General features: G+C 40.0%; 1 protein-coding gene across 1 annotated transcript; it reads right to left on the bottom strand.

Moving 5' to 3' along the window:
* On the bottom strand, positions 1 to 24422 carry POLR2A (RNA polymerase II subunit A). Its single transcript, XM_003768768.4, has 29 exons — positions 23918 to 24422; positions 15063 to 15195; positions 14761 to 14897; positions 14500 to 14673; positions 13974 to 14255; positions 13707 to 13868; positions 13301 to 13521; positions 12878 to 13010; positions 12468 to 12592; positions 12142 to 12352; positions 11679 to 11888; positions 11423 to 11591; positions 11095 to 11189; positions 10664 to 10867; positions 10276 to 10498; positions 9673 to 9856; positions 7836 to 8007; positions 7589 to 7694; positions 7253 to 7458; positions 5420 to 5644; positions 4913 to 5159; positions 4348 to 4448; positions 4088 to 4192; positions 3826 to 4008; positions 2715 to 2918; positions 2314 to 2500; positions 2090 to 2203; positions 1696 to 1845; positions 1 to 1600 (listed from the first exon to the last, which is right to left on the bottom strand). Exons 1-29 carry the CDS (start codon positions 24008 to 24010, stop codon positions 444 to 446), a joined length of 5913 nt encoding a protein of 1970 aa, XP_003768816.2. The 5' UTR covers positions 24011 to 24422; the 3' UTR covers positions 1 to 443.
* Between the last annotated feature and the right edge of the window lie 298 nt (positions 24423 to 24720).

Here is a 24720-nt window from a genome sequence, read left to right as displayed (position 1 = left end):
TCAAAATTAGTAAAACTTTTATTTAAACTTTAATAAAATAAACAGACAAAAGGCAGCTTCAAGCTGCCTGAAAAGAGCATGTGACCCCATGGACAAGCAAGATCCCCTCCTTCAGGTTTTACAACCTCTCTCTTCTTTCCCCACTTCTACCAAACAACCTTAGGGCCCTCCTGGGGACAGGGCTAGGGGCGAGTCCTGGGTCACTCTTTCCACCCTCAGTCTCTAAAGAAGCCGGGTGTGGGGAAGGTCAGAACAAATAGATGATACCAAGAAAGCACAATCAAAAAACCAAATGGAAAAAATACCCATCTAGAATGAGATTAAAAATCAGGGTAGGAACTGGAAGGTCATTGGGGGTCATCTTGGAAGTGGCAGGGAAAGAATGAAGATAACTTGGTTTTGAACTCTCCCACCTTCCAGCTTCCAGCATCTCCAACACCCCCTTAGTTTTCCTCATCACTGTCGTCGGGGCTGATGGCTGGGCTGGTAAGGCTATAGGTAGGACTAGTTGGAGAATAGCCAGGTGAGGTGGGAGAGTAAGTAGAACCCTTGGGAGATGTGGGTGAATAAGTTGGGCTGGTTGGCGAATATTTGGGAGAGGTTGGTGAGTAGGTGGGGGAGGTAGGGGAGTACTTGGGGGAGGTTGGAGTATAGACTGGTGAGGTTGGTGAATAAGTAGGAGATGTAGGTGAATATTTTGGGGTGGTAGGAGAGTAAGTAGGGCTGGTAGGTGAATACTTGGGGCTGGTGGGCGAGTACTTGGGGCTGGTGGGCGAGTACTTGGGGGAAGTTGGTGTATACTCCGGAGAACTGGGGCTATAGGAAGGACTGGTTGGGGTATACTTAGGTGAAGTGGGGCTATAGCTGGGAGAGCTGGGGCTGTAACTAGGAGAGCTTGGAGTATAAGTTGGGGACTGTGGTGTATAGCGTGGGCTTGAGGGAGAATAGCTAGGTGAGGTTGGAGAGTAGCTGGGGGAAGTAGGAGAATAGCTGGGGGAGGTAGGACTATAGTTAGGGCTTGTAGGGGTATAATTGGGACTGGTGGGTGAGTAGCTAGGAGAAGTTGGACTATAGCTGGGTGATGTTGGGGTATAGTTGGGGCTGGTAGGTGAATAGTTAGGGGAGGTGGGGGAGTAGCTGGGAGAGGTGGGGGAGTAGCTAGGAGAAGTGGGAGAATAGCTGGGAGAAGTGGGGGAGTAGCTGGGAGAGGTGGGAGAATAACTGGGAGAGGTGGGAGAATAACTGGGAGAGGTAGGAGAATAACTGGGAGAGGTGGGAGAATAACTGGGAGAGGTGGGAGAGTAACTAGGAGAGGTGGGGGAGTAGCTGGGAGAGGTAGGGGAGTAGCTGGGAGAAGTGGGAGAGTAGCTGGGAGAAGTGGGAGAGTAGCTAGGCGAGGTGGGAGAATAGCTGGGAGAAGTAGGGGAATAACTGGGAGAGGTAGGGCTATAATTGGGGCTAGTTGGAGAATAGCTGGGAGAAGTGGGTGAGTAGGAGGGAGAAGTGGGAGAATAGGAAGGACTCTGAGGGGTATAACCCCCTGGAGACCGGGGCTCATAAGCTGGAGATGTTGGTGAATAGCTGGGAGACATGGCTCCACCTGTGGGAAAGGAAACAAGATAGATGAGCATAAACAAAATGTTGACCCAGAATGGGTATATAAAGATAAACTTGGATCCCGATGTGCACACTCACCTGGTGAAGGGATATAAGGGCTTGAAGGGCCTGGAGATCCTGGGGAGCCAGGTGTAGGGGACCAGGCTGGGGAATACCCAGGGCTAAAGCCACTAGCATCTGATGCAGCACTAGGGGAGAAGCCAGCAGCTCCAGGAGTCATCCCACTCCCTGCATTCAGAAGGAAATACAGCCCCCCCCCCCACAAAACTGAGGTTAGAGCCAAACAAAGTAAATTCCACAAATTCATCCATCAACCACTGCTTTCAGGCCTCTTTCCTCTCACAATTACCTCTCCATTAGCTCTCCCCCATTATCATCACTTTCCCAATTCATTCAAAATTAGATCACATTTTATTTGGGGATCTGTCCTAGGAGAAATTCATTCAATCCTTTCTGAGTTGAAGTTACTCACCAACACTAGGGGACCAGGCTCCATAAGCAGGGGTGGCCCCCTGGTTCCAGGGAGTCATGGCAGGAGACATCCCCCCCATAGGGCTGGGGGCTGAGCCAAAGAACATGCCAGTAGCTGTTAACAGAATAAAAATGTTAGGTTCTGAAGGCCTGATGTCACTTAGGCCTTTTGACCCAAATTCAAGTGTCTTATGGTACCCCCAATGGAATTGCCCCAATACTCACGTCCAGCTGCTCCCAGGCCAGGAATGTTAGTGGGGATCTCCATGCCATACTTGCATTTCTCAGCATCCAGTAAAAGGTCAAAGCAGCCTGTTCCAGCAGGGGCCAGCTGGCCAAGCATGATATTCTCAGACACACCTTTCATGGGGTCACTCTCTCCATGGGCCGCAGCCTCCATCAGCACATCCACCTGACAAAAGGGCAAAGAGAAGGTTAAGAGCACAGGACTGCCAGGACTGTCATAAAGCAGCCTAAAAGCCCCTTGATCCAATCATTTCCTCTAGACACTAAAGAGACTGGCTTTCCTAGGATCTCTCTTCTTCCTTTTTCACAACCCTCTTACTACCTTCAAGACTTCCTGCCCACCCATCATTCCACCTTTCCCCAGAAGTATCAGCCATTACCGTCTCTTCAAAGGAACACTTCATGAGGGGTCCTGTGTCTTGTCGGTTGACGCCATGCCGGGTAATGGCCATCAAATGCCCACGGCAGGTCATGGTGTCACAAAGTAGGGCCAAATGGCGGTAATTGACATATGACCCATCAAAGGAAATCACATGATAGAGTTCCCGCTCTAATGCCTTCCTCACAGCCTCAATGCCTAGCACCTGTTAGGAGATAGATAGTTAGGATTAAGAATTATACATCTTGGGGCAGCTAATTAGTATAGGGCAGAGGTCATCAAACTTTTTAAATAGGGGGCCAATTCACTGTCCCTCAGACTGTTGCAGGGCCGGACTATAGTAAAAACAAAAACTTTGTTTTGTGGGCCTTTAAATAAAGAAACTTCATAGCCTGGGGTGAGGGGGATAAACGTCCTCAGCTGCCACATCTGGTCCGCGGGCCATAGTTTTGAGGACCTCTGGTATAGTGGATGGAGCACCAGCCCTGAAGTCAGGAGAACTTGAGTTCAAATTTAGGCTAAGACACTAAACACTTCCTAGCTGTGTGACCCTGGGCAAGTCACTTAACCCCAACTGCCTCAACCCCTCCCCCCCCCCCAAATTATATATTTTCACAATTTACCATTTCACTTTTATCTTTATGTCCCCATTATCTAGTACAGTGCCCAGCATACAGTAGGCAATTCAATTAATGTTTGTTGACTGATCAGTTACCTGGCTCTGTCTTGCCCTCCTTCCAAAATGGTAACAGGAGACTCAAAACTAAAAAGAGACTCCTATGTAAATATTAATAAATGACAAATTGGAATACTGAGTAGTCACAAGAGTGGAGGAGAGACAACACCCATTTCCTACCTCTTCTCTTATCATGAAGATAAGGCATCCCTGAGGTAGGAGTAATGGGGAAGTATGAAATAAAGGAGGAAGAAATAAAAGCATGAAAATCATTTGTAATAGGAGAAAAAAAAAGTTTCAGTCATGGCAAGGAAGATTAGACTTTGGGATAACTTTCTAATGTAATGACATAGTTTGAAAGAAACCATAATCATATCTTTTCTGAAAGTTCCATAACAGTCAAAGGTTCAAGCCAATCCCAACAGAAGGTCCTCACCGTAAAGATCTCCACAATATCATTGGATGTGGTGCGTACAGGGTCCACGTCCTTCTCACTCAATACACGCATCAGACTCACTCCATCTGTTTCTAGAATCCATTCCTGCAGTGCTTTGAACTCTCCATCTTCTGTGATAATGATCTTCTTCTTATTGTCTGTCTGAGGCAAGTGCATGTATACCTAGAGAAAGAGGGCATGAGATTAAAAGGTGATCAGCAAGGAAAAAATAACAATAAGAAGTATGTGCCTAGGGTAGAACCTTGCTAATTTGTTCGATGCCCTGCAATGTCATATCTGTCAACATATTGGACTCAATGCAACGCAGAAAGACGTCATCATCCATCTTATCCACCACTTCTTCTTCCTGTGGAAAGTATAAAGAAAAAAAGGTAAGTTAGGTCCAAATGTTCTGGTGTTACTCTAAACTTCAATCTTGATACCCAACTTTCTAAATCTCCATGCAGGCCCACAGAACCCTTACCCTACTCAGCAACCTAGAGTTTCCTCAATCCCTGTTACCTCTTGCATTTTGTTCTCATCACTGTTCATGATTCGAATTCTGAGTACCAGCTTCTCTGCATTGTCATCATTGAAGATGCAGTTTAAGTCATCACCAAAACCTGTTAATATAAATAAAGATGTTTGGGGGTTCACCTCCAATTTGCTTCTCCTATGTGCTTTTACCAAGAGAACTCTATGTCTCTAGAGTTTCTTCTTTAAGTGACTCTTTTCACTCCTCTTTCTGTCCCTCTTTTTTCACAGAGCATGTATAAAATTAGGTTTTCTTTTACTTTCTAGAATCCCATATCAAATGAAGTGAACAACTAATTGTGGAGAAAACTGGAATGGGGCAAAAAACTGAAATAAAGGGGAAGAAACTAAAGAGTAGAAGAAACTATTAATTCCATAAGCAGGACTTGTAAAATTAAACATCCTCTTGACTAGAAGTCAATGCAAACAAGGATCCAGGATCTCAAAGATAAGGATGTCTTCTATTTGGATGGGTCTAACCAGATTTCAGACGTCAGCAGCTCTAACTATGAAAGGTGATAAAGCTGAATTGACCACTGTTTTCTATGCTTACCTGCATTTATTTTCTCTGCAATCTGCTCCATAGTCAGTTTTCGATCTGTCATATGTTTACGGTCCAGCTCTACTCGAAGCAACCAGGGTGAAATTCGGGCAACATCAAAGTCAGGCATCTCATAGTAGACATTGACCCACTCCTGATCCTCTGCTACTACTGTGCTTTGGGGATTAGGATCGTAGTAGATGGCAGTGTTAGCCGTCACCTTCCTCAAAGTTGTGTGTTCCAGTCGGCACAAGATATCCTGAATAAAGTATAGGCACATATGACTACCATAACAGAATCATGGAACCCAGTTATCCTCCACCAATGTGGAAAAAGAACCAGATATCCAAAGCCTAGAAATGTTATTACACAGAACCCATGAGTAAAGCCAACATTACATTTGATAAGTTGTACAATGGCCACCATTGTTGGAAGGAATTCCAAATGCCCTTTACAGCAGTTGGATTTTGTCATCCCTCTAAGCTGCATTCAGTGGTTTCCCTGGATTCTCACACCTACCTTGGCTCTCTCAGCATCACGGGCAGACTGACCCAACAAGAACACAGTGAGTGAGGGTGTCTTAGGCTTCTTAGAAATGTTGATAAGTTCCTTGAGTCGGGGCACACCCAATGTTACATTCTTAGCAGACACACCAGCATAGTGAAAAGTGTTCAAAGTCATCTGGGTGGCTGGTTCCCCCAGGGACTGGGCTGCCAGAGCTCCCACCATTTCTCCAGGATGGGCCTGATGGATGAGGAAAAATCAGTGTGAACAGGATTAAATAAACTAATCCTTCCTTCATATCTCATTATCAAGTGAAGCAAGAGGCTGTAGCTCTTCACTCCCTCTTCCCCAAATTCTTCAAGAAGCTGGGATAGGAACAGAAAAAGTGAAGTGCTTAACAAATGAAAGCCTTCACGGTGTGTTCCCCGAGCATTGACAGCACATTTTTAGCACTTAAATTTTATCTAGACAAACCTTCACTTGTGAAGTTGTTTGATACCCAATTGTAAAACTTTACATGTAGCCCTACTGAATATAATATAAACAAATTCAACCCCATGCTTTATGTCTTTAGATCTTGTCACTTAGTTAACACACTATCACTCCTTGCTTAGCATGATTTGTAAATTTGAGAAATATGTCTGAGCATACCTTTTTTTTTTTTTTTTTTTTTTTTAAATAACAATGTACAGATCTTAGGGTACCTCCACTGGAGACCTTCTGCCATATTAACAATGAATCAATAAAAATTACTTTCAAGGTGACTAATTCTAAAGCCATTCAACTGTAATTTCATCTAATCAACACCTATCTTCTCTTCCACAAAGCTTTGTTATTACCTACATCTCCAGCAAACACATACCAGAACCAGTTTAAGATATAACTGGAAATATTCAACAAGAACAATAACAAAAAAACCCAAACACCACCCACAGTAAAACAGAAAATATTACATTTTAAAACTAAGTCAATATGTGGCCTGCAGGAATCCTTATGGATGGATTAGTGACGCTTTTTTCTTTCTGAATTTGATGCAACTAATTTACAGTATAGATCAGCAAACTATAGCCCACTCTGGCCTACTACCTATTTTTGGATAGCCCTCAAACTGGTTTTAAATGGTTTTCCATTTTAAAATAAAAATTGTACCACGGACCATACAGTAATAGGTAGTGGGTCAGATTTGGGCCTGTAGGCCGCCAACCGTATTATCCTTACATACCCAAACTTAGTATTAAGGACAAAACAAAACAAAACAAAAAATTCCTCTTAAAAGGAAATAATTTTATGTTGTCATGAACTGCTCTTGATGAAGCTGGTTCTTTGTAGTCATTGCTTCCTTTTTAGGATGTTTGCTGACCTTCTTGTTAATTATCTATTCTAGAATTTTCTCAGTAAATCTAGTTTCCTCTGTTCTCTTCCATTTACATTCCTTAAATACATAAGATGTCCTTCACTTGGTTTAAATATTGCTGTGTACTCTTACTCCTTATTTATTTTGGTTGTTGACATAGACAGTTTTATTCTGTCATTTCCCTTAGTAGAGAAAAAAAGCACAATAAAAATGAAACCACCTTTGTTAGTCATATATGTACACTTATTTTGGATTATCTTTGATCATCCAAGATTTTTTTCTTTAAAAGCAGTCCAACAAAAGTGACCCAACATATTATCCAAATCAAACAGCATATGTACTATCCCACTTATGTATCAATCCCTACTTTGGCTGGGGGGAGAAAGAGGAATATATTGGGACATGAAGATAAAATAAAAACTCTTAAAATGTGGTTAAAAGAAAGCTTTGTCCTAGAGATCCCAAAGAGCTTGACTGAGAAGGGTAGCACTCACAATAGCCTGGTTGAATTTGGATTCAATCTCCCCTAGTAACCAGTCAAAGGCTTCCCCGCTGAGTCTGAACTCCTCTGCCATGCGCCTTGAGCACAGAGTGGAACGCAAGTGAATATTGAAGAGCAGTGTGGCATTTTCCTGTGCCTGACGGCTCAGAGGGTCTTCTCCATTGACAATCACCAATTTCTTACTCAACTCCTTCACACCTGAAGTTAAGAAAAAAGTAGAAAATCAAGATTGGGACACCTATCTTCCAGTCCCCAGCTCAACTTATTTATCTCTATTCCAATATCTCCATTTTTTTCATGAATCTAGACATCTGGTTTCACCACTCACCATCAACAACCTTGATTGGGTGCAGATCCGAAGGGAGGCGCGGGTTGATGTGGAAGATTTTCTGGGCATTCCAAATCATCCGCAGTAAATTACATGGAAGAACCACCTATGGAGAAAAGGATGGTGGCAAGATTGTCAACGAACTGAGCCAAGATTAGTTTGCTAGCCCTTAGTCAGATTCCTTCATGCCATATTTCCCCATTTCAACCTCTGCTCTCACCAAATATGCCATGAAGCCACATCTTACCTTGCTGTCTCCAGTAGGGAAGATGACTCTCAGTACTTCCCTGTCCTCACGCATTCGTTCAAATTCACGCTCTAGCTCATTCTGGATGTGGGCATTGCTCAGCACATCCTTCACTAATTCTTCTTGCAAAGTACGCCGCAGTGCTCGCTCATTGGTATAGTCAAAACGGAACCTGTGGGGTAAAATCAAATACAAAGAGACTGATGTACCCTAGCGCTCAAGAGTTACAGGACAGACTATCTTAAGAGATGGGAAAACTGGCATTATCAATACCCTGAGCATTCACTTAGTAAATTACCCTGCCTCTATGAATAAAGGTTTATTTGTTCAACATCTTCCTACTGCATAGTAATGGCATGACAAACTGGAATTATCCTTATGCTAAGTTGAGTTGTAAAGTATAAGGCATAATAACTTAGGATTACATAAAGAGGCACCATCCTCCAAAGAGGAGGTTAAAGACACAGATGACACTGAAAGAAATTTTAAAATGCTCTTTAGAGAGAATGAACAGAATCAGGATGACCACCTGGTCATACATCAATATAAAGAAAATCAACTAACACTTCAGAAACGCTGGTTAATAGTCAATCTTCACTTCAAAAGGCTGATAATGGATCATGTTTCATGCTACTTAAAAAGAGGTAATCAAGACTAGAGATATGAAATGAGATACACCTTCAGACATAACCCAATGTATTCCTTTTCTTCTTGACTACTGCTTATTACAAAGGAATGTGGGGAATTGTTTGTGACTGAACCTGTATTTTGTTGTTAAAGGAAGCATCTGGGTGAGAAAATCTCCTCTACCACTTAGATTCTCAGAGTCACCACTGAAGTTAAAGTGACTCAGTCTAGTCCCTACATAATGGTGGAAGTAAACTACATCATGCTGTCTCTAATGAAAGAATGATAGTGACACATTTAAAAAGTGTATGGGAGTGAGAAATTATTCACAAAGAGATAAACACGCAGGAATTTTGTTAATATTGTTAAAATAACCTTTAAAAAGTGGGTGTTACTTCAACAACAATGCTATATGAGACTTTAACACATTTAACATGTATTGGTCTACCTGCCATCTGGGGGAGGGAGTGGGGGGAAGGAGGGGGAAAAGTTGGAATAGAAGCTTTGCAAGGGTCAATGTTGAAAAATTACCCATGCATGTCTTGTAAATAAAAAGCTATTAAAAAAAAATATCCAATACTTTAGGAGGATCAATTCTGATGGAAATGGCTATCTTCAGTAATGAGAGGATCCAAATCAGTTCCAATTGATCAGTGATGAACAGAACAAGCTATTTCCAGCGAAAGAATAATGGGAAATGAGTGTGGACCACAACATAGCATTTGCACTCTTTCTGTTGTTCTTTGCTTGCGTTTTTGTTTTTCTTCCAAGGTTATTTTTACCTTCTTTCTAAATCCAATTTTTCTTGTGCAACAAGATAAATATGTATACATACATTATATTTAACATATTTAAAATGTATGGGACTGCCTGCCATCTAGGGAAGGAGGGGAAAAGTTGGAACATAAGTGTTTGTAAGGGTCAACATTGAAAAATTACCTATGCATATGTTTTGTCAATAAAAAGCTGTAATAATAATTTTAAAAAATGGGCGTTAATACAAGTTGTTTCATATATAATCCTCTTTCCTCTTGGACTTTGTACATTAAAATGTTCATCATGCTTGTTTAAATTCAAAATAAAAACAAAACAAAATGACAACAACAACAACAAAAAACACAAAAGACACTCTAAAATAAAGTATTACTTCATTCCATACCTATTCAGGAACATTAGAACTCTCTTACCACTAAGAGCTTCATTTACTCACTTTTTTTCAAAAGCCTTATTGGAAGGCTTGAGGGTTGCCAGATTCTGGAACTCAACACTTTCACCAGCCAGTCCATCTTCACCATAACGTAACTGTACCACTTGGTTGATAGAGTTGCGTACTGTTGCATCATATTTCACCATCACAGACTCCATTGATTTGATCAGACGTCTCTGGATGTAGCCTGGTAAAAGAGATTTTTCTTCTTCACTACTGCTTAGGAATGTAGGGAATTGTTGGTGACTGAATCTGTATTTTGTTGTTGTTGTTGATAAAATAGACTGAAGGTAGAATCAGCCTATGTGCTCAGGGACTCAATTAACCAAGCCCAGGGTATGATAGTGTTTCTATTACATCTTTCTTTCTATTAGGCTGAGATTAGAATAGAATAATTCATCCTCAAGCCTCCCCAAAGTAACAAAAAGGGTATATTTTTGCTCTATGTTGTTACATGAAATCCACAGTTAAGCAATAGGTTCAAGACACCTCTGAAAATCTTCTCATTTACTGCTGGGAGGTAAAGTCCCTGGGTGAAAAAAATTAAATTTTTTCATGGGGAACTTCAGTCTGCCTCAAGATTTCTGGATTAATTGAAGGGCTCACCAGTTTCAGCTGTCTTGACAGCAGTGTCAATAAGCCCTTCACGCCCACCCATAGCATGAAAGAAGAACTCGGTGGGTGTGAGACCAGCCAAGTAGGAGTTTTCAACAAAGCCTCGGCTCTCAGGACCGTAATCATCTTTGATGAAGTGGGGAAGGGTCCGATGTTTGAAGCCAAATGGAATCCGCTTGCCTTCTACATTCTGCTGTCCCACTACTGCAATAACCTGAAGATTGAGTAAAAAGAGGTTACCTTCTTTAAAGAAAAAGGATGTTTCACTTCCAATATTAATCCCAAGTTTTTCCCTTTTCCTCCAGCTGCCTGTGTTTTGTCTCTCTCCCTTATATCAATACAGTTCTGTTACCTATGAAGAGAAAAAGTATTTCCTCACCTGGGAGATATTGATTTTGGAACCCTTTGCTCCTGATACAACCATGGACTTGAAATTATTGTACTCGGACAGGGACTTCTGGGCAGAGGAGCCAGTCTTATCTCTTGCATCATTAAGGATTCGATTCACCTGATTTTCAAATGTTTGTCGAAGAGTGTTTCCTGGTGTTGGTTCTAGTTCGTTGTTATGTGCCTTCTCGATCACCTAAAGAAATTTTTTTGACGATTTGGGGAATAAGACAGACAAGGAATTAGGGATATGAAGAGATGCCCTGGCATTCAAAACAAAACAAAACAAAAACCCACAACACCCACCTCTCCATTTATCTTTTCCTCCCTCATTTTTCTCCTTTAATCTCTGACTCTAATGCTTAACATCCCTGTCATTTCCATAGACTCACTTTTTCCTTCAACTTTCTCCTCTTCTCTTACCTCTATCACATCTTGCTTGGCTTTCTTGATGGTGTTTTGAATGTCCTGGTAGGTCTTGGCATCAGCGATGGAGTCCCCAATGCCAATGGTATGACCTAAGGTTCATGAGTAATATCAGAAACAATTCCCCCACATGGGGTAGATATGAGCTATACAGTCTGAGGAGTCAGTATGAAGGATTCTTTTAAGACTTCAGATGGGTAAGGAACCCAGGAAGAAGCTGAGAAGAAAGAGGTATATAAAGAGAACTAATAGCAAGGAGTGGGAAAGATAGCATTAGATAAAGAAAGCACTGGTTGGAGCATTGTCTCCTGCTCCCCATCCTTACCTTCTATGAGAAGCCAGTTATTGATGACTGTCTGAATGTTGGAATAAAAAAGACGGGTAGTGTCATGGCCCATCTCTAGGTATGAGATGTGGACAAGTGAGCCAGCTGATGTGCCCAGAGATTTCTTGCACAGAATACCCATGATGAGCTCCCCATTCTCCACTACCACCTAGGAACAAACCAGTCACTTAACAATTTGGTCTCCTACATTTTCAAGTCCCACACTTTTCATGAATCCCAGTATACTTGGCCTCACCTTAGTGTCCCCAGGAGAGATGTGCTTGTAAGGGCCACTGTCTTCATCATCAGGATGAGTGCTGTGGGTTCGGATACAATTGATGTGCCCAGGCACTATAAGGGAGAAGATCTGTTTTCCTGTCCACAAAGGTCGGGGTTTTAGGATGGCTGGTTGGGGTACCTTTCCATCCCATGTTGAAAGGAACATTAATAGGTTCATTACTTCACCCTGTGAGAGAAGAGGAAGATCCAAGAATTATCTAAAGGTTTAATCCACAGATCTAGAACCCACAAGCTTTACCCCAAATTTCTGGGCCTTCTGGGCCTTTCAACTATATCAAAGACGCAATCTGAACAAGGGTAGTAATCAAAATTAATAACTGTCTGCTGACAAAAAGGGAAAGAAGAAGCAGTGATAGTTTTAAGCTCAAGATCGATTCAATTCTTTTAAGTCCAGGCCTTTTATTTTCAAGGCAGCTCACCCTCTCTAGGAAGACATCTCTCTTGGTGAACTTTCGTACTGCTGTAAGGGTATCTTGCACAATGCCCATGACGGGTCGGTTGCTCTGGGGTGTAACAATCATTCGGGGTACCATGGCCAGTTCCTGGATCTCTGCTCTTGTCTCTAGAGACTGTGGTAAGTGTAGGTTCATCTCATCCCCATCAAAGTCTGCATTGTAGGGCGTTGTCACACTGGGGAAAACACATGGATTAAATATTTGGATTAGGCCCTATGCAAAGTACTCTTAACATTTTTCACCATTCCTAATTTCTCTACTGGACGTAAATGTCTGATCCTTGGACTGACCTGAGATTCAAGCGAAACGTGGACCAAGGTAAGATGCGGACCCTATGACCCATCATGGACATCTTGTGCAGTGTTGGCTGACGGTTGAAGATGACAATGTCCCCATCACACATATGACGCTCTACCTGAGGAAAAAGATGGGAAATTTGTCAATAAAACATATCATTCTAATATCCCTATAGACTCATGCTTTTTCCTTCATTGCACTTCATTCAGTTCTGTCTCCTTCATCTCTATCACCCATTACTCATAACTATCTAACCCTAGAATCTCCTAATATGCTTAGCATGTCACTAGGTGACACAAAGTAATTCTCAATAACCTTCTAGCACTATGAACTATGGGAAATAGGGCCATTTCTATAAAGTATCCCAGTTAAGTTGAGGAAAATGACAGAGGCATCCAAGTACCTTGTAGCCAGTTTGCAGGTGAAGGTCACTAGGCTTGGGGTGGAAGCGCAGATCAATGCGGTCACCATTATCTCGGATGATATATTTGGCTCCAGGGTACTGGCTGTTTCCCCTCCGTACCAGCTCTTGAAGTCTGAGAATAGGGGGAGATATGGCTCAGATCTAAATGCCTCTCTGTTCTCTAACAAATAAGATTTCTCTTTCCTAAGGATATCCCCATTGTCTGAAAGAGTACCACTAACATCTCCCTAATTCCATATGCTTTCCTCTCTATCTCTGTCTCTAGTTCCAGATTCATCCTTGCCCTTGCCCCTAAAAAAACACACTATGTAAGTCACATTGGACATCGACAAGATTCCTAACATTCTTGAGCATTTATTTTAAAATACCCATGCCCTAATCTTCCATATCCTATGATCACACCTGTCAATGTTGAAGGGGGTGACAATTTCTGCAAAGGTCATGTTGGCAGCAATAGAACGAGGCACGCCTACTTGGTCAATGGAAAGGTTAGGATCAGGCGTGATGACTGTTCGAGCCGAGAAGTCCACACGTTTGCCCATCAGATTACCACGGACTCGACCTTCTTTTCCCTTCAAGCGTTGTTTCAGGGACTTCAGGGGCCTACCTGACTTCTGCATTGCCTGGAAGAAAGAGATCAAAGTAGGGAGAATGAATACAGCAATCCTTATTATCTCAGTTCCTAGGTCCTAGAAGTCCTATGTTCTGTGCTTCCTTCCTCAATAATCAAGCTCTTTGCCAATTTCATCCAGTCAGTCATTTCTGAATTCCTTTTCTATAGTCTCCCAAGGTGATGTGCTTTACTCACTCTAGGCAGGCCAGGCAGCTCATTGTCCACCATGGTGGCCACGTGGAACTGCAGCAATTTCACATCCTCAGCGATCACATGAGCTGCTGCTCCATTCTGTTCATTCCGCCTCAACTGATTGTTGATCTTCACAATGTCAGCCAACTTGTGTGTCAGATCATCCTAGAGAGAAGAAGTACAGGCTTAAAGCTTAAGGGGACTCAAGCATCAATAGGCTCTCTCACCACTTTTTTTCTCCCTGCTCCTCCTTTCCTATAACATTCTAACCTGGTTACGGGCAGAGCCCTGCATAACGACAGCAGGCCGCACAGAGAGAGGGGGAACAGGGAGAACAGTAACAATCATCCATTCGGGTCGAGCATAGCGTGGTTCCATTCCTAAAACGAAACATTCTTCATCTGAGATTCGCTTGAAAATTTCATGTACACGCTCAGGACTGAGGAGGATTTTCTTTTCCTGTGAGTCTTCATTGACATGCTTCCATTCTGCATACAGCTCCAATCCAGTGCGTCGAATTCGAGGTTGGTATCTCCCACATCCACCGTGGCCCTGCAGGGGGAAGGAGCATTAAAATGGATCAGATCCAAGTGATACTAACCTATCTTTTCTTCTGGGCCTATGACTATCCTGTTTTGTTATTCACCAGTCTCACTATTTTTCCCCTTTCTCTCTGGATCTGTCCTTCCCCTATTCCTCATTGTTTTCTTCCTCCATGTACAGTTAGCTACATCCCATCTCATCTCTTTTCCCAAAGCCCTTTCTTCCTTCAGGGTACTCAGAAAATAGCTGTTACCTTCTCTTTGGTCAGATCTTCATCACCTTCAGGCTGTTCTACTCCAAACTTATTGTCCATTTCCTCGCCTCCCTCACAGATATTCTTGCCTTTGCAGAGGTCATAGACGTGGGTGAGTCTTTTCTTTGGTTGTCCTTTTGATTTACCCAGTATATCTTTGATTTTTGGATTGTTCTGAGGGTGAAAGAGCAAGGTGGTCAAGGGACTGCATTGTCATCACCCCTCATTCACCCTTGCCTTTGAGCCCACTCCCCTACTCACTGAGTCCACAAGTAACTTGGAACAGAAGAAACAGACACAGCGCAGAACTTTCATTGTCTTCACCAAGAAACCCACATGGAAAACAGGTTTAGCCAGCTCAATGTGCCCAAAGTGGCCTGGACATTCTGTCATGTTTCCTGTAGAACCAGATAAACTCAGCCTTTTCAATTCACTTTAGTTTTACCAAAGGCCTTTGAAAATCCTCAGCCTTCATTCCCCCCCCAACAACCTACATACATACACAGCCTAGTAAGATCTCTTTTTTTTTTTAAACACCCAGTTCCTGATTTCCCACAACTTGCCTGCACATGTCTGACAACGTCCTGTCCGTTCAATCACTCCTTGTCTGGGATCCATCAATCCCCCAAGTTTGGGGCGCCCCCCCTCTGTTGTCTCAGGATACTTGATGCCACCTTCTGTCACAGACATTCGTTTCTGGGGGGAAGAAGAGAGAAAAATAATTAATTAGGATACCTGGAGTTCTGGAGTTCCTGAAGCAAGGGTGGGTAGATGAATCAATACACAATTTCTGTATTATATTCTTTAAAATAAATGGGACCTGGGACCTGAGAGAAATGAATAAAGCACTGATTAAGCACTCACTAATTGCAAAGCACATAAAAAGGATAGAAATTGGTTTAAAAAAAAAAAAAAAAAAGGCAAGCCTTAGCCTTTTTAGGTGAGAGAGCTATCTAGGAAGGTCTCAATAAAATACCAAATACCATAGTCAGAAACTATTATTCACTATTAAACCCAAGGACTTGAACATATCAATTTTTACACATTTATTGTCCTTATGTTGAACCAACTCTGAATTCCTTGTTTATATGCAACCTAATCATACTGTACAATCTAATATAGTTGTTTTAATCTATTTACTAATATTTAAAATTTTTGTGCTAATAATGCACATTGGGATTATTGTTAAGGTTTTTATTGTCTCTCATTGGTTTAGGTATAAAGATCATATTTAACTATTACAGCAAAACTTTAATAACTGGAATTCTTTTTAGACTGCCCAACAGACTATTTTTGTAAATCCATGTAGTCCTGAAGTTTCCCCCCTTTGGGACTTGACTTGTAGCTTGTCCAATTTTTCTTTAAATAGTAGACTTCTTTTCTTTATCTGAGTATTTTCTTAAATTTTTATAAGCATGCATTCATTTCTCCTGAATTATCAGTTTTGTTAGCATGTAACTGAGCAAAATAGTCTGACAATTTCATTTCCTTTTCACTTGTTGTGAATTCTCTTTGTCACGTTATAAATTTGCTTTGCTCCCCTCTGTTGCTCCCCACAATCAGATTAATTTAATCTACTTTATTAGGTTCCATTCCTCACCCCTAAAAGCTCTTAAAAAAAAAAAATCAATTCGGGAGGGGGAGGAGGTTTGCTATCAATTTTATTATCACTTCTTTAATTTGCAGAATTTCTTAGTTGAGATGTGTGTAGGGGAGCTGATTTGTTCAGGTTTTTAAAATTTGTGTGTCCAAATCATTGATTTATTCTTCCTCTCTTTTCTAAATGAAACATTTAAATACAAGATTTGTCCTAAAAAATGTTTTTAGCTATATTTATTATGTTTGTATGACATCTATTGTTATTTTCTTCATGGCATTTTCTTGTTTTTATCAATTTTTGACCCACAAATTCTTTAGAATGTTGATTTTTACTTTAAATTCCTTTCAATTCCACTTTATAAATCTTAGAGACTTACTAAGTCTCTTAATTTTTCCAACATTCTAGTCAGGTTATTTAAGTTTGTAGTTAGGTTTGTTGAAATTTATAGAGATACAGTAAGTTTCCCCTCTACTCTAGTTATACTTCTTCCAATTCTATTAATTTTTCCTTTAGGTACTTAGATCTTGTTAGTATTGTAAGTACTAATATAGATTCATTATTTATGGTGAATTACCTGGTTTTTTTTTAGTTCAATTAAAACATGAAATGATTTTGTTTCAGTTGCTCATTTTAACTATATATGAATCTTTTCAAATATGTTTTATAAACTAGCAAGATTAGTCAATCTATTCAGAAAAATGGTTTTGATTGTTAGTAATCTATTTCTTCTGTTCAGTCCACTTGTGTTTTTCTTTGCTCCTACCCTTTTTTTCACAAATAAGGTGGCAACAGAATTTGTCTGATACTTATGAGCTTGTAAGTCAGTTGGCTCTTCTTGGTCTACTGTAGCTCTTTTTCTTTTGTTTGACCCTGATCCCAGGTTATTTTCTTTTCTTTCTATCCTTGACCATCTATCCCTTGACACTCCTCTATAACACTAGTTTGTTTTGTCAATGACTATTCCCTTAAAAATCTTGCCCTGTTATTCTATACCTCTCTCCTGTTCTCTCCTATTTTTAAGTTTTAACATATTTCCATATCAAGATCTTTACATGTATGGTAGAGTGGGGATGGGGGGGGGGGATATGACATAATTGTGTTCAATACGCTTTCTCATGTACTTCTGTTATATTTTCCTTAAAACTTCTTCCTTTTTTCCCCCCTAGGTAATAATCTCTTATCCCTCCCATTTCTAGCTTCTAGTATATTTTCCTTTTTCTATGATCTCTTTATATAGTATGATTTTTAGTAGACATTTGTTTCTTAACCCTCTAATAGCATATAAACAACTCATCCTTGCACAGACCCTTCCAATTTAAAAAAAAAAAAATATGTTTCTCTTGGCTACCATGTACTTACTCAGTTCTAACTTCATCAGGAATGTTTGGAAATCCTTTCTTTAAAGGTGTTCAATTTTCTTTCCTTGGCCTGGAGTCCAGATCAGTTGTTTTTAAAAATATTGTATTATATTTGAGATTCTCTTTTTTTTTCTTCCTTTGTTTTGGTCTTACTAAGTCATTTTGGTCCACTCTAATTTTCAATGTATTCAAGTCTGAAGTTTTCCTACCACTTATTCTAAGGTGTCAGTTGTCAGTTTTCCTAGTTTTCTCTCTTCTGGGTACTCTTATAATCTTCATGGTCAGGTGTTTTTTTTTCCTTAGAGGTTCTATTGGGGAATTTAGTCCAAGGGATTTCCAACAGAACCTATCTACATTAGGGGAATCGGCTTCTGCTCCACTGAATGGCAAGGACAATCTCTGGTTGCTTCTGAATGTGGTAGCTAAGACCAGATCGTCCCTCCTTCTGTAGTAACTATTTGGCCTTGTCTCCTGGTGTGTAGGCCTAGGTTCCCTGGATGCCACTTAGCCTCCTCAGGGGTTTCCTGGTAGCCATACTACCACTGTAAATTTCTCTGCTGCTGTGAAAACTCCCAGGCTACACATCTGTTTTAAGAGGGACCCCTCATCTATTACAAGGGGATTTAGCATGTATACTTATTGTGTATCTAATTTATATTTTAATATATTTAACATCTACTGGTCATCTTGCCATCTGGGGGAGGGGGTGGGGGAAAGAGGGGAAAAATTGGAACAAGAGGTTTGGCAATTGTCAATGCTGTAAAGTTACCCATACATATAACTTGTAAATAAAAGGCTATTAAATAAAAAACAAAACAAAACAAAAACAAGGGAACTTAGGTTGTCTCCCTCACAAGGATCAACTACGGTGCATTTTTTTCTTTTTTTTTTTTTTCCTCCTTTTGCTAAGAAACTTTACTCTTGCCAAGTGTCTCAAGGGTTGTTCCCAAGCTTGGTTCTGCTCGACTTCCCTCTTGCCCCAACCTCCTCCATGTTGAGTTCCTGCCTAACAGTTCACTGTCACTGCAGAATAATTGATCTCTGCCATTTTTCCATGCATGCTAGGTAGAGTCTAGAGGTAATTATTCTTTTTCAAATTAGTGCTTTAAAAAAAACAACAAAAAAACAAAAAAAAAACTATTTTATTTTCCAAATACATGTAAAGATATTTCTCAATATCCATTTTTGTAAAACTTTGTGTTCCAAATTTTTCTTTCTCCCTCCCTTGCCTTTCCTGTCCCTATGACAGCAAATAGTTTCATATAGGTTAAACATGTGCACAAATTGGTATCTTTTTAAAGCTTTACTGGGATTGGGATGTGTATGCATACAATGCATGTAGGCAGTACAGTGGTCTCTTTCCCACAATACCTCCTCTTTGATTTTATCATTATTCTTTCCGGTACATTTTGAAAAAAAAAAATAATAATTTTTGTAAAGCAATGGAACTTAAGTGACTTGCCCAAGGCTATATAGCTAGTGTAATGTGTCTAGAGGTCACATTTGAATTCAGGTCATCCTGACCCCAGAGTCAGTACTCTATCCACTGTCCCTTTATATAATAATTATTGGATTATTTATAGGAGATTAGGGATATCCTAACATCCTGCCATCTTCTCGTAATTCCTAAATAAACAATTTTTAATTATAAAATATAATATACAACAAATGTAAACAAATTGAACATTATCCAAATTACTTATTTTAATTAGAAAACAAATATAATTTTGACAGAATAATTTATTCTGTTTACTTATTTTATTGCCATTAATCATTTTATATAATTATATTCAATGTGTATATTGTTTGATAATTCTGCTATCATTGCTATAAATGACTTTCTATAACTCTTTCCCATATTTTTTTGTATCCTTCATATTGGCCACTTTTTTAATGGCACAATAATATCCCACAACCTTGACCTGTTCACAATTTATTTGCACAATCACTGAATGAATATATAAGCCTAAATATGTAGCTTTTTACTATCAGAAATGAAGAAGTTGTAAATAAAATGTTTGTATACTTTTTCCTCTCTCCTGGAAATATTCTTTTGGTCATCTTGTAAGGAACATTTATAGAAAAACCATCATGAAAATATCTGAAGATGATAACACATGAGAAATAAGGAGATGGAGAAATTTTTTGAGAAACTTAATTAGAACCTCTAAATTAAGTCAATATGTATTCTAATACTCAGTGTCTTTCATTCAAAGGCGAGACTACCAAAAATATATGGGAAAAGTTAAGGAATAAGAAATCAAAGAGGTCAAAGGTTTCTAGATGATAGAGAAGGAATACAGAAGGCTCCATAGGCTCCATGCCTATATACTATATCTTTGAGACGATAATTAGAAGGTACTAGGCATGGGTGAAACACCAAATAACATCACAAAAAATGAAACATTAAATATTGACAAATAACTAGTTACTGATATGAGAATTATTTTCTATTAGCTATCTTTGTATAGTTGGACCACCAATTTATTAGAGCAAAGATTAAAATCCATTCTAAAGTTCATGAATAAAAGACAAGTAAAATAAATTCTAAAATTCAAGAATAAAAACAGGTGAAGCTGAGCTGATTTTAATTTGACATATTTTTCTGCTAAGAAAAATGGGAAATAAGAACAGATATTGCTAAGTTTAACCAATGTAAATCAATTAGCACAAAAGAACCTAAAAATTGCATCAGATAACATTTGATTTCCTTGCCATGCAGAAACAAGAGTAACACTGGCTCCGAATAAAAACATTTTAAGATTCCATGGAGGAAGGTTGTTAAGTAGTATCATTTCATAAAACTACAAGAATCAGTGGAGAGGAAAAAGTTTACAGAAAGTTTGGAGAATCAATGCAGAAAAATTATTTTAGGGGCAATATTGAATGAAAAACTAGAATAATAGTTTATTTTTTTTTAATGGGAAAGATCTATAAAGATTTTTATAATAAACTAATTTTTTTTCATCAAAGAACCTGGGTCCAAGACTTAATGTAATCACTACATTCAACACTTCTGCTTAAGGAAGAGGAAGGATACTAACAAAAACAAAGTCAGGAAGAACACTTAACCTGGAGACTGAGTATACTCAGAATAGGAATACAATTCAGAGTTGAAGATCAACACTCAAGCAAAAAGTAGATACCAAAAAGCTTAGAAAATGATCTGAGGTCTTGGTACCAAAAGAATGTAATAGAGATTAATTACCCTTGACCTATATGCAGAAGAATCCTAATGGAAGAGGGAGTCTCTCTATACACTATGAGGTCATACAGATGTTTCTGTTTGCTGATAACACTGTGCTAATTGTGCAGAATGTGGAAGTATTTTCTAAATGAGATGAACCACAATTCAAAAAGTTCACCTTAAATAGGAAAAAACAAAAAGAACTGATCAGTACACATAGTGAGTTGGGCTAGAAATTAACAGGGGAGAAGACTGAAATTGCAGTCCTTTAATAACTCCAAACTCCTCCCTGAAACCAGTGTCTATCTTTTAAAAAACAAGATGGTGATACTGTATGATTGGGACAGGTCCAAAAAACTAAAAAGGGGAGACCTAAAAAGGTAACAGAGATGAGTAGGCTACTTTAACATTGTCACTAATTTAAAATTAAGCAGTTAAGTAAATTCTTAGGTTGTTTACTTTTGATACCATCATTAAATTCTATTATGTTTGGCTTCCCTGCCTCTATGTTCACCATGTTCCCTAGAACTGAAATGTCCTTATTTTCCTTCTTCCTTGACTAAAATCCTACTTTAATCCACATCGTCCATGAAGCTTTCCCTGATGCTCATCCCCACACTAAATTTCCCAACCATAATTAGTACTTTTGCTGAATATTTTATATTCTAGAAATTCCCACCATACTCCCTTCACAAGAGTTTAGTTCCAAATTTGTGATTTCATTAGTGTGAGGAACTCGTAATAGGCACTCTTTTCTCTGAAGAGCAGCAGCTCCTTTATTACTAAATAGCTTGGAGATTAAGTGATCTGTCTATAATTATAAAGTCTGTGTCAGAAACAGAATTTGAATCCAGGTTTTCCTGTGCTTTTCAGATCTTGCCTTACCTAAACTTTAAATCTCCCTCACAGACAACTCTGCTCCATCCACAATTCTTATATAGCAGATACTTTAATTAATAAAGAAAGCCCAGCAATACATAAACACACATATTGGTGTCTCCAACAGCATGTAAACTCTTGAGGGGACCAATTTTTTGTTTTTGTATCCCCAAAATCTAGCACATAGAAGGAACTAGAAATTAAGGATTAAGCCTTTGTTCCCAGAGAAGAGATACCATGAAGAATAACAATCAATGATAAATGGTGCCAACTCACAAATCCTTGGGCCTGGTAGGCTAACATGGCTTAGGTGTCCTGCCCTGCCCTTACCTGCCTCCCAATCCCCCTTCCCCAGCTTCAGTTTAAGTGTCCCTTTTTTTCTAAGAGACTGGAAAGGATAAAGAATTACATTTTTTGTTAACTGTTTTTGGATGCTACAGAGCTTTTAAGGGCCTTTGGGGGTTTCTAGTTAGAGTGAAGGGTTCTAGACTTTCCTCTTTTCCTATCTATGAGAACATGGCCTCCCTCCATCTCCAAAACAGATTAGTGACTAAACTTGTAAATAAACTGGAGGTGCATGAAAAACATTTGAATACTGGAGGGAAGTAAGAAGACACTTAAGGATGAGGTGAAAAACACTGACTAGGATCTATATATGAAGTTCAGAAAGATGCTGGCGCTTTAAGGAGAGGAGAGTGAAAGGAAATAGAGAAGGGAATGTGAAAAGAAATTTGAATTCAAGCTGAAATGGATCCCTCATCATCAATTCACGCAATTATCAGTTATGCAGATCTGCCCATCCTTATATAACATTTGTCATTCCATTAATTTGAGCTTGTGACATTATGAGGGTACCAGTATCTGAGATCCTGCAAATGGGCCACATTGATCAGTCTAGATTAAGAAATAAAAGGGCACATCAGAGGGCACCTAGACTTCTCATTTTACAGTGAAGAACTAAGCCAGAACAGTTAAATAATTATCTAAATAGATTTGATCATGCCATTTCCCCATACTTGGAAAAACTCCAGTGGTTCTCTCTTCAATCCAACAATCTGGCATTCTGATCCCAAAGGTCATCATTTCTTTCCTCCATATTTTGGACTGTCTGTCCCCATACCTGGTATGTAATCTGTCTCTTAATTTAAATCTCAGAAAAATCCCCACTCAAGATATAAAGTTCAAACATGAAGCCTTTCCTAACTGCCTTCCCCTCTCTTTTTAACCATCTTTTGCCACATACTTGCACATGTACTTGTCTCCCCTATTAGAACATAAGCTCCTTGAAAGCAGGGATTTTTTTTTTGTATTTATTATTCTAATAGCACAGAGTAGGATGTTAAGTAATATATCCAATTATTTCTAGTGAAAACTAGAGTAGATTTTACATAGTTTTAAAATTTAAAAAATGCTTCATATTTTTTAGTATCTCATTCTTGCAACAATCCTTCAGTAAATAGAATATCTACCCATAATATCAACTGTATTACAATCTGTATCTTAAAAATTTGCTCGAGATTCTGAAATTAGATAATTGACTTGTCCATTATCACACAGTTAGTTTAAGAGGCAGGGCTTATGAGGTCTTTTTGAATTACATTCTAGGACAGGGACTGCCCTGACCTCAGAACAGTGTTAGTGGCACATAATTAGGGCTAAAGGAACTGATTCTTGACTCCAAAGCTAGCCTTCTAGGTCATACTGCCTCTCAAGAGGGAAAGAACAAAACAAAAAAAAGCACAACACATTAGCATTATTCCCATTTTAGAGAAATCATCCAAGACCTGGGATGCTGAGCAATCTGGGTTCTTGGAAAAAACTTTATTAATGCCTGAAGATATAGACCTAGAATGCCTCTCTTTTAAACTCTCAAACATTTCAAAACCACAATTCTCCACTATTAATTTGAAGACAATTCTTCTCTTATTAAACAGGACCAATGCTGTCTCGATCTTTTGGGGGCTCTGCTCCAAGTACGAACTCAGCCCCTGACAGCAGTTATGTGGATTCAAACCTCCATCCTTTTCCCAAACCCCAATTTACTAACTTCATCACACGACAACCCCTTTCCCCAAAGCTAATCAAATAATACTAACAGATGCGGCATGAAACTCATGGCAACCCAGACACTCAGTTCTGAGAACGTTTCCCAATTTAAGAGTTAACTTTACAAGCACATTTCATCCCACCAACCAACTTTAGAAGAACTGCGCAGCCCTTCAACTTGATTAGGTCTTTGATGCAACATTTCCTGGCCTGAAATAAAACTACTTTTATGGCAACTTTCGTACTTTGCAGCAAATATATTAGGGTTTCCATAAAAGGCAATAGCACGTTTCAACATATGCCCCGCCACAACCCGAGGCTAGGTCCCGAGTAAGAGGTGTTGCTTACCAGTTCATCTGGACTGAGGACTCCGAATTGCACGCGCTTGATAGTTCGTAGTGGGCATGCGCTATCCCCAGAGGGAGGTCCCCCACCGTGCATGGCGGAGGCAGGCCCGCCGCGCAGGCGCAAACCTCCCTACAAAAACCCGGCGCTGCCTCTGCCTCGGCGCCCAGTACCCGCTGGGGCAGCCACCGGGTAAGACCTCCTGGGGTCGCGAGGAAATGCCAGCAGGCGAGGGAAGGAGGACGAAAAGGACCTAGGAAGTACGAAAAAAAGCAAAAGGAACCTTCTCTCCTTCCCTTTTCCAGGGCTTTTACCTCCCTCCCCAAAAAAAATGCTTTTAAGGGGCTAAAGAAAAATCCTTGGGACAGAAAAAGGAAATATTAAATAAGTAACCGGGCTCCTTAACGGCCGAAGCGACAGCAGTTTGTCTCTTCGCCTTCCGGGAGACCATTCCTCACCAACCGTCCCAGCCGCGCTCTCAGCGCTTCTGAAGAGAGCGCCCCAGAGCACCATCCTTTATAGACTCGGCCCCTTACTTCCCCCGCCCCTTCCCTTCCCGCCCTCCTTTGCGCCAGGAGGCCGTAAGCGCTGATACGTAAGGGGCACGTGCTTTGGACGTTAAGCCTCTCTTTCCGGGCCACTCGTCTTCCTTCTGGATAATATTAAATTGAAGGGGGAGGAAAGAACTTTTTGTAGTCTCATTGTGGCTACCTCTACCCCCGTCCCCGCTTCTTCTTCCAATTAATATTTCACCCTCCATATTTACAATATAAAAGACCAATGGATGCCATTTTTTCCCTACTCTG

Source organism: Sarcophilus harrisii, chromosome 4, assembly GCF_902635505.1.
Source record: "Sarcophilus harrisii chromosome 4, mSarHar1.11, whole genome shotgun sequence".
Lineage (NCBI taxonomy): Eukaryota > Metazoa > Chordata > Mammalia > Dasyuromorphia > Dasyuridae > Sarcophilus > Sarcophilus harrisii.
Note: the sequence above shows the minus strand (reverse complement) of the source record. Positions and strands in the feature narration are given on the sequence as shown.

Bases quoted from the DNA above. Each gene is read 5' to 3' on its own strand.
- POLR2A (XM_003768768.4), bottom strand. From the start codon at position 24,010: ATGCACGGTGGGGGACCTCCCTCTGGGGATAGCGCATGCCCACTACGA. The intron at 14,898-15,062 runs GCAAGTTGTGGG...CTGGTTCTACAG, and splicing joins ACGTTGTCAGACATGTGCAG to GAAACATGACAGAATGTCCA. The intron at 1,601-1,695 runs GTGAGTGTGCAC...CCTTTCCCACAG, and splicing joins CCCTTATATCCCTTCACCAG to GTGGAGCCATGTCTCCCAGC.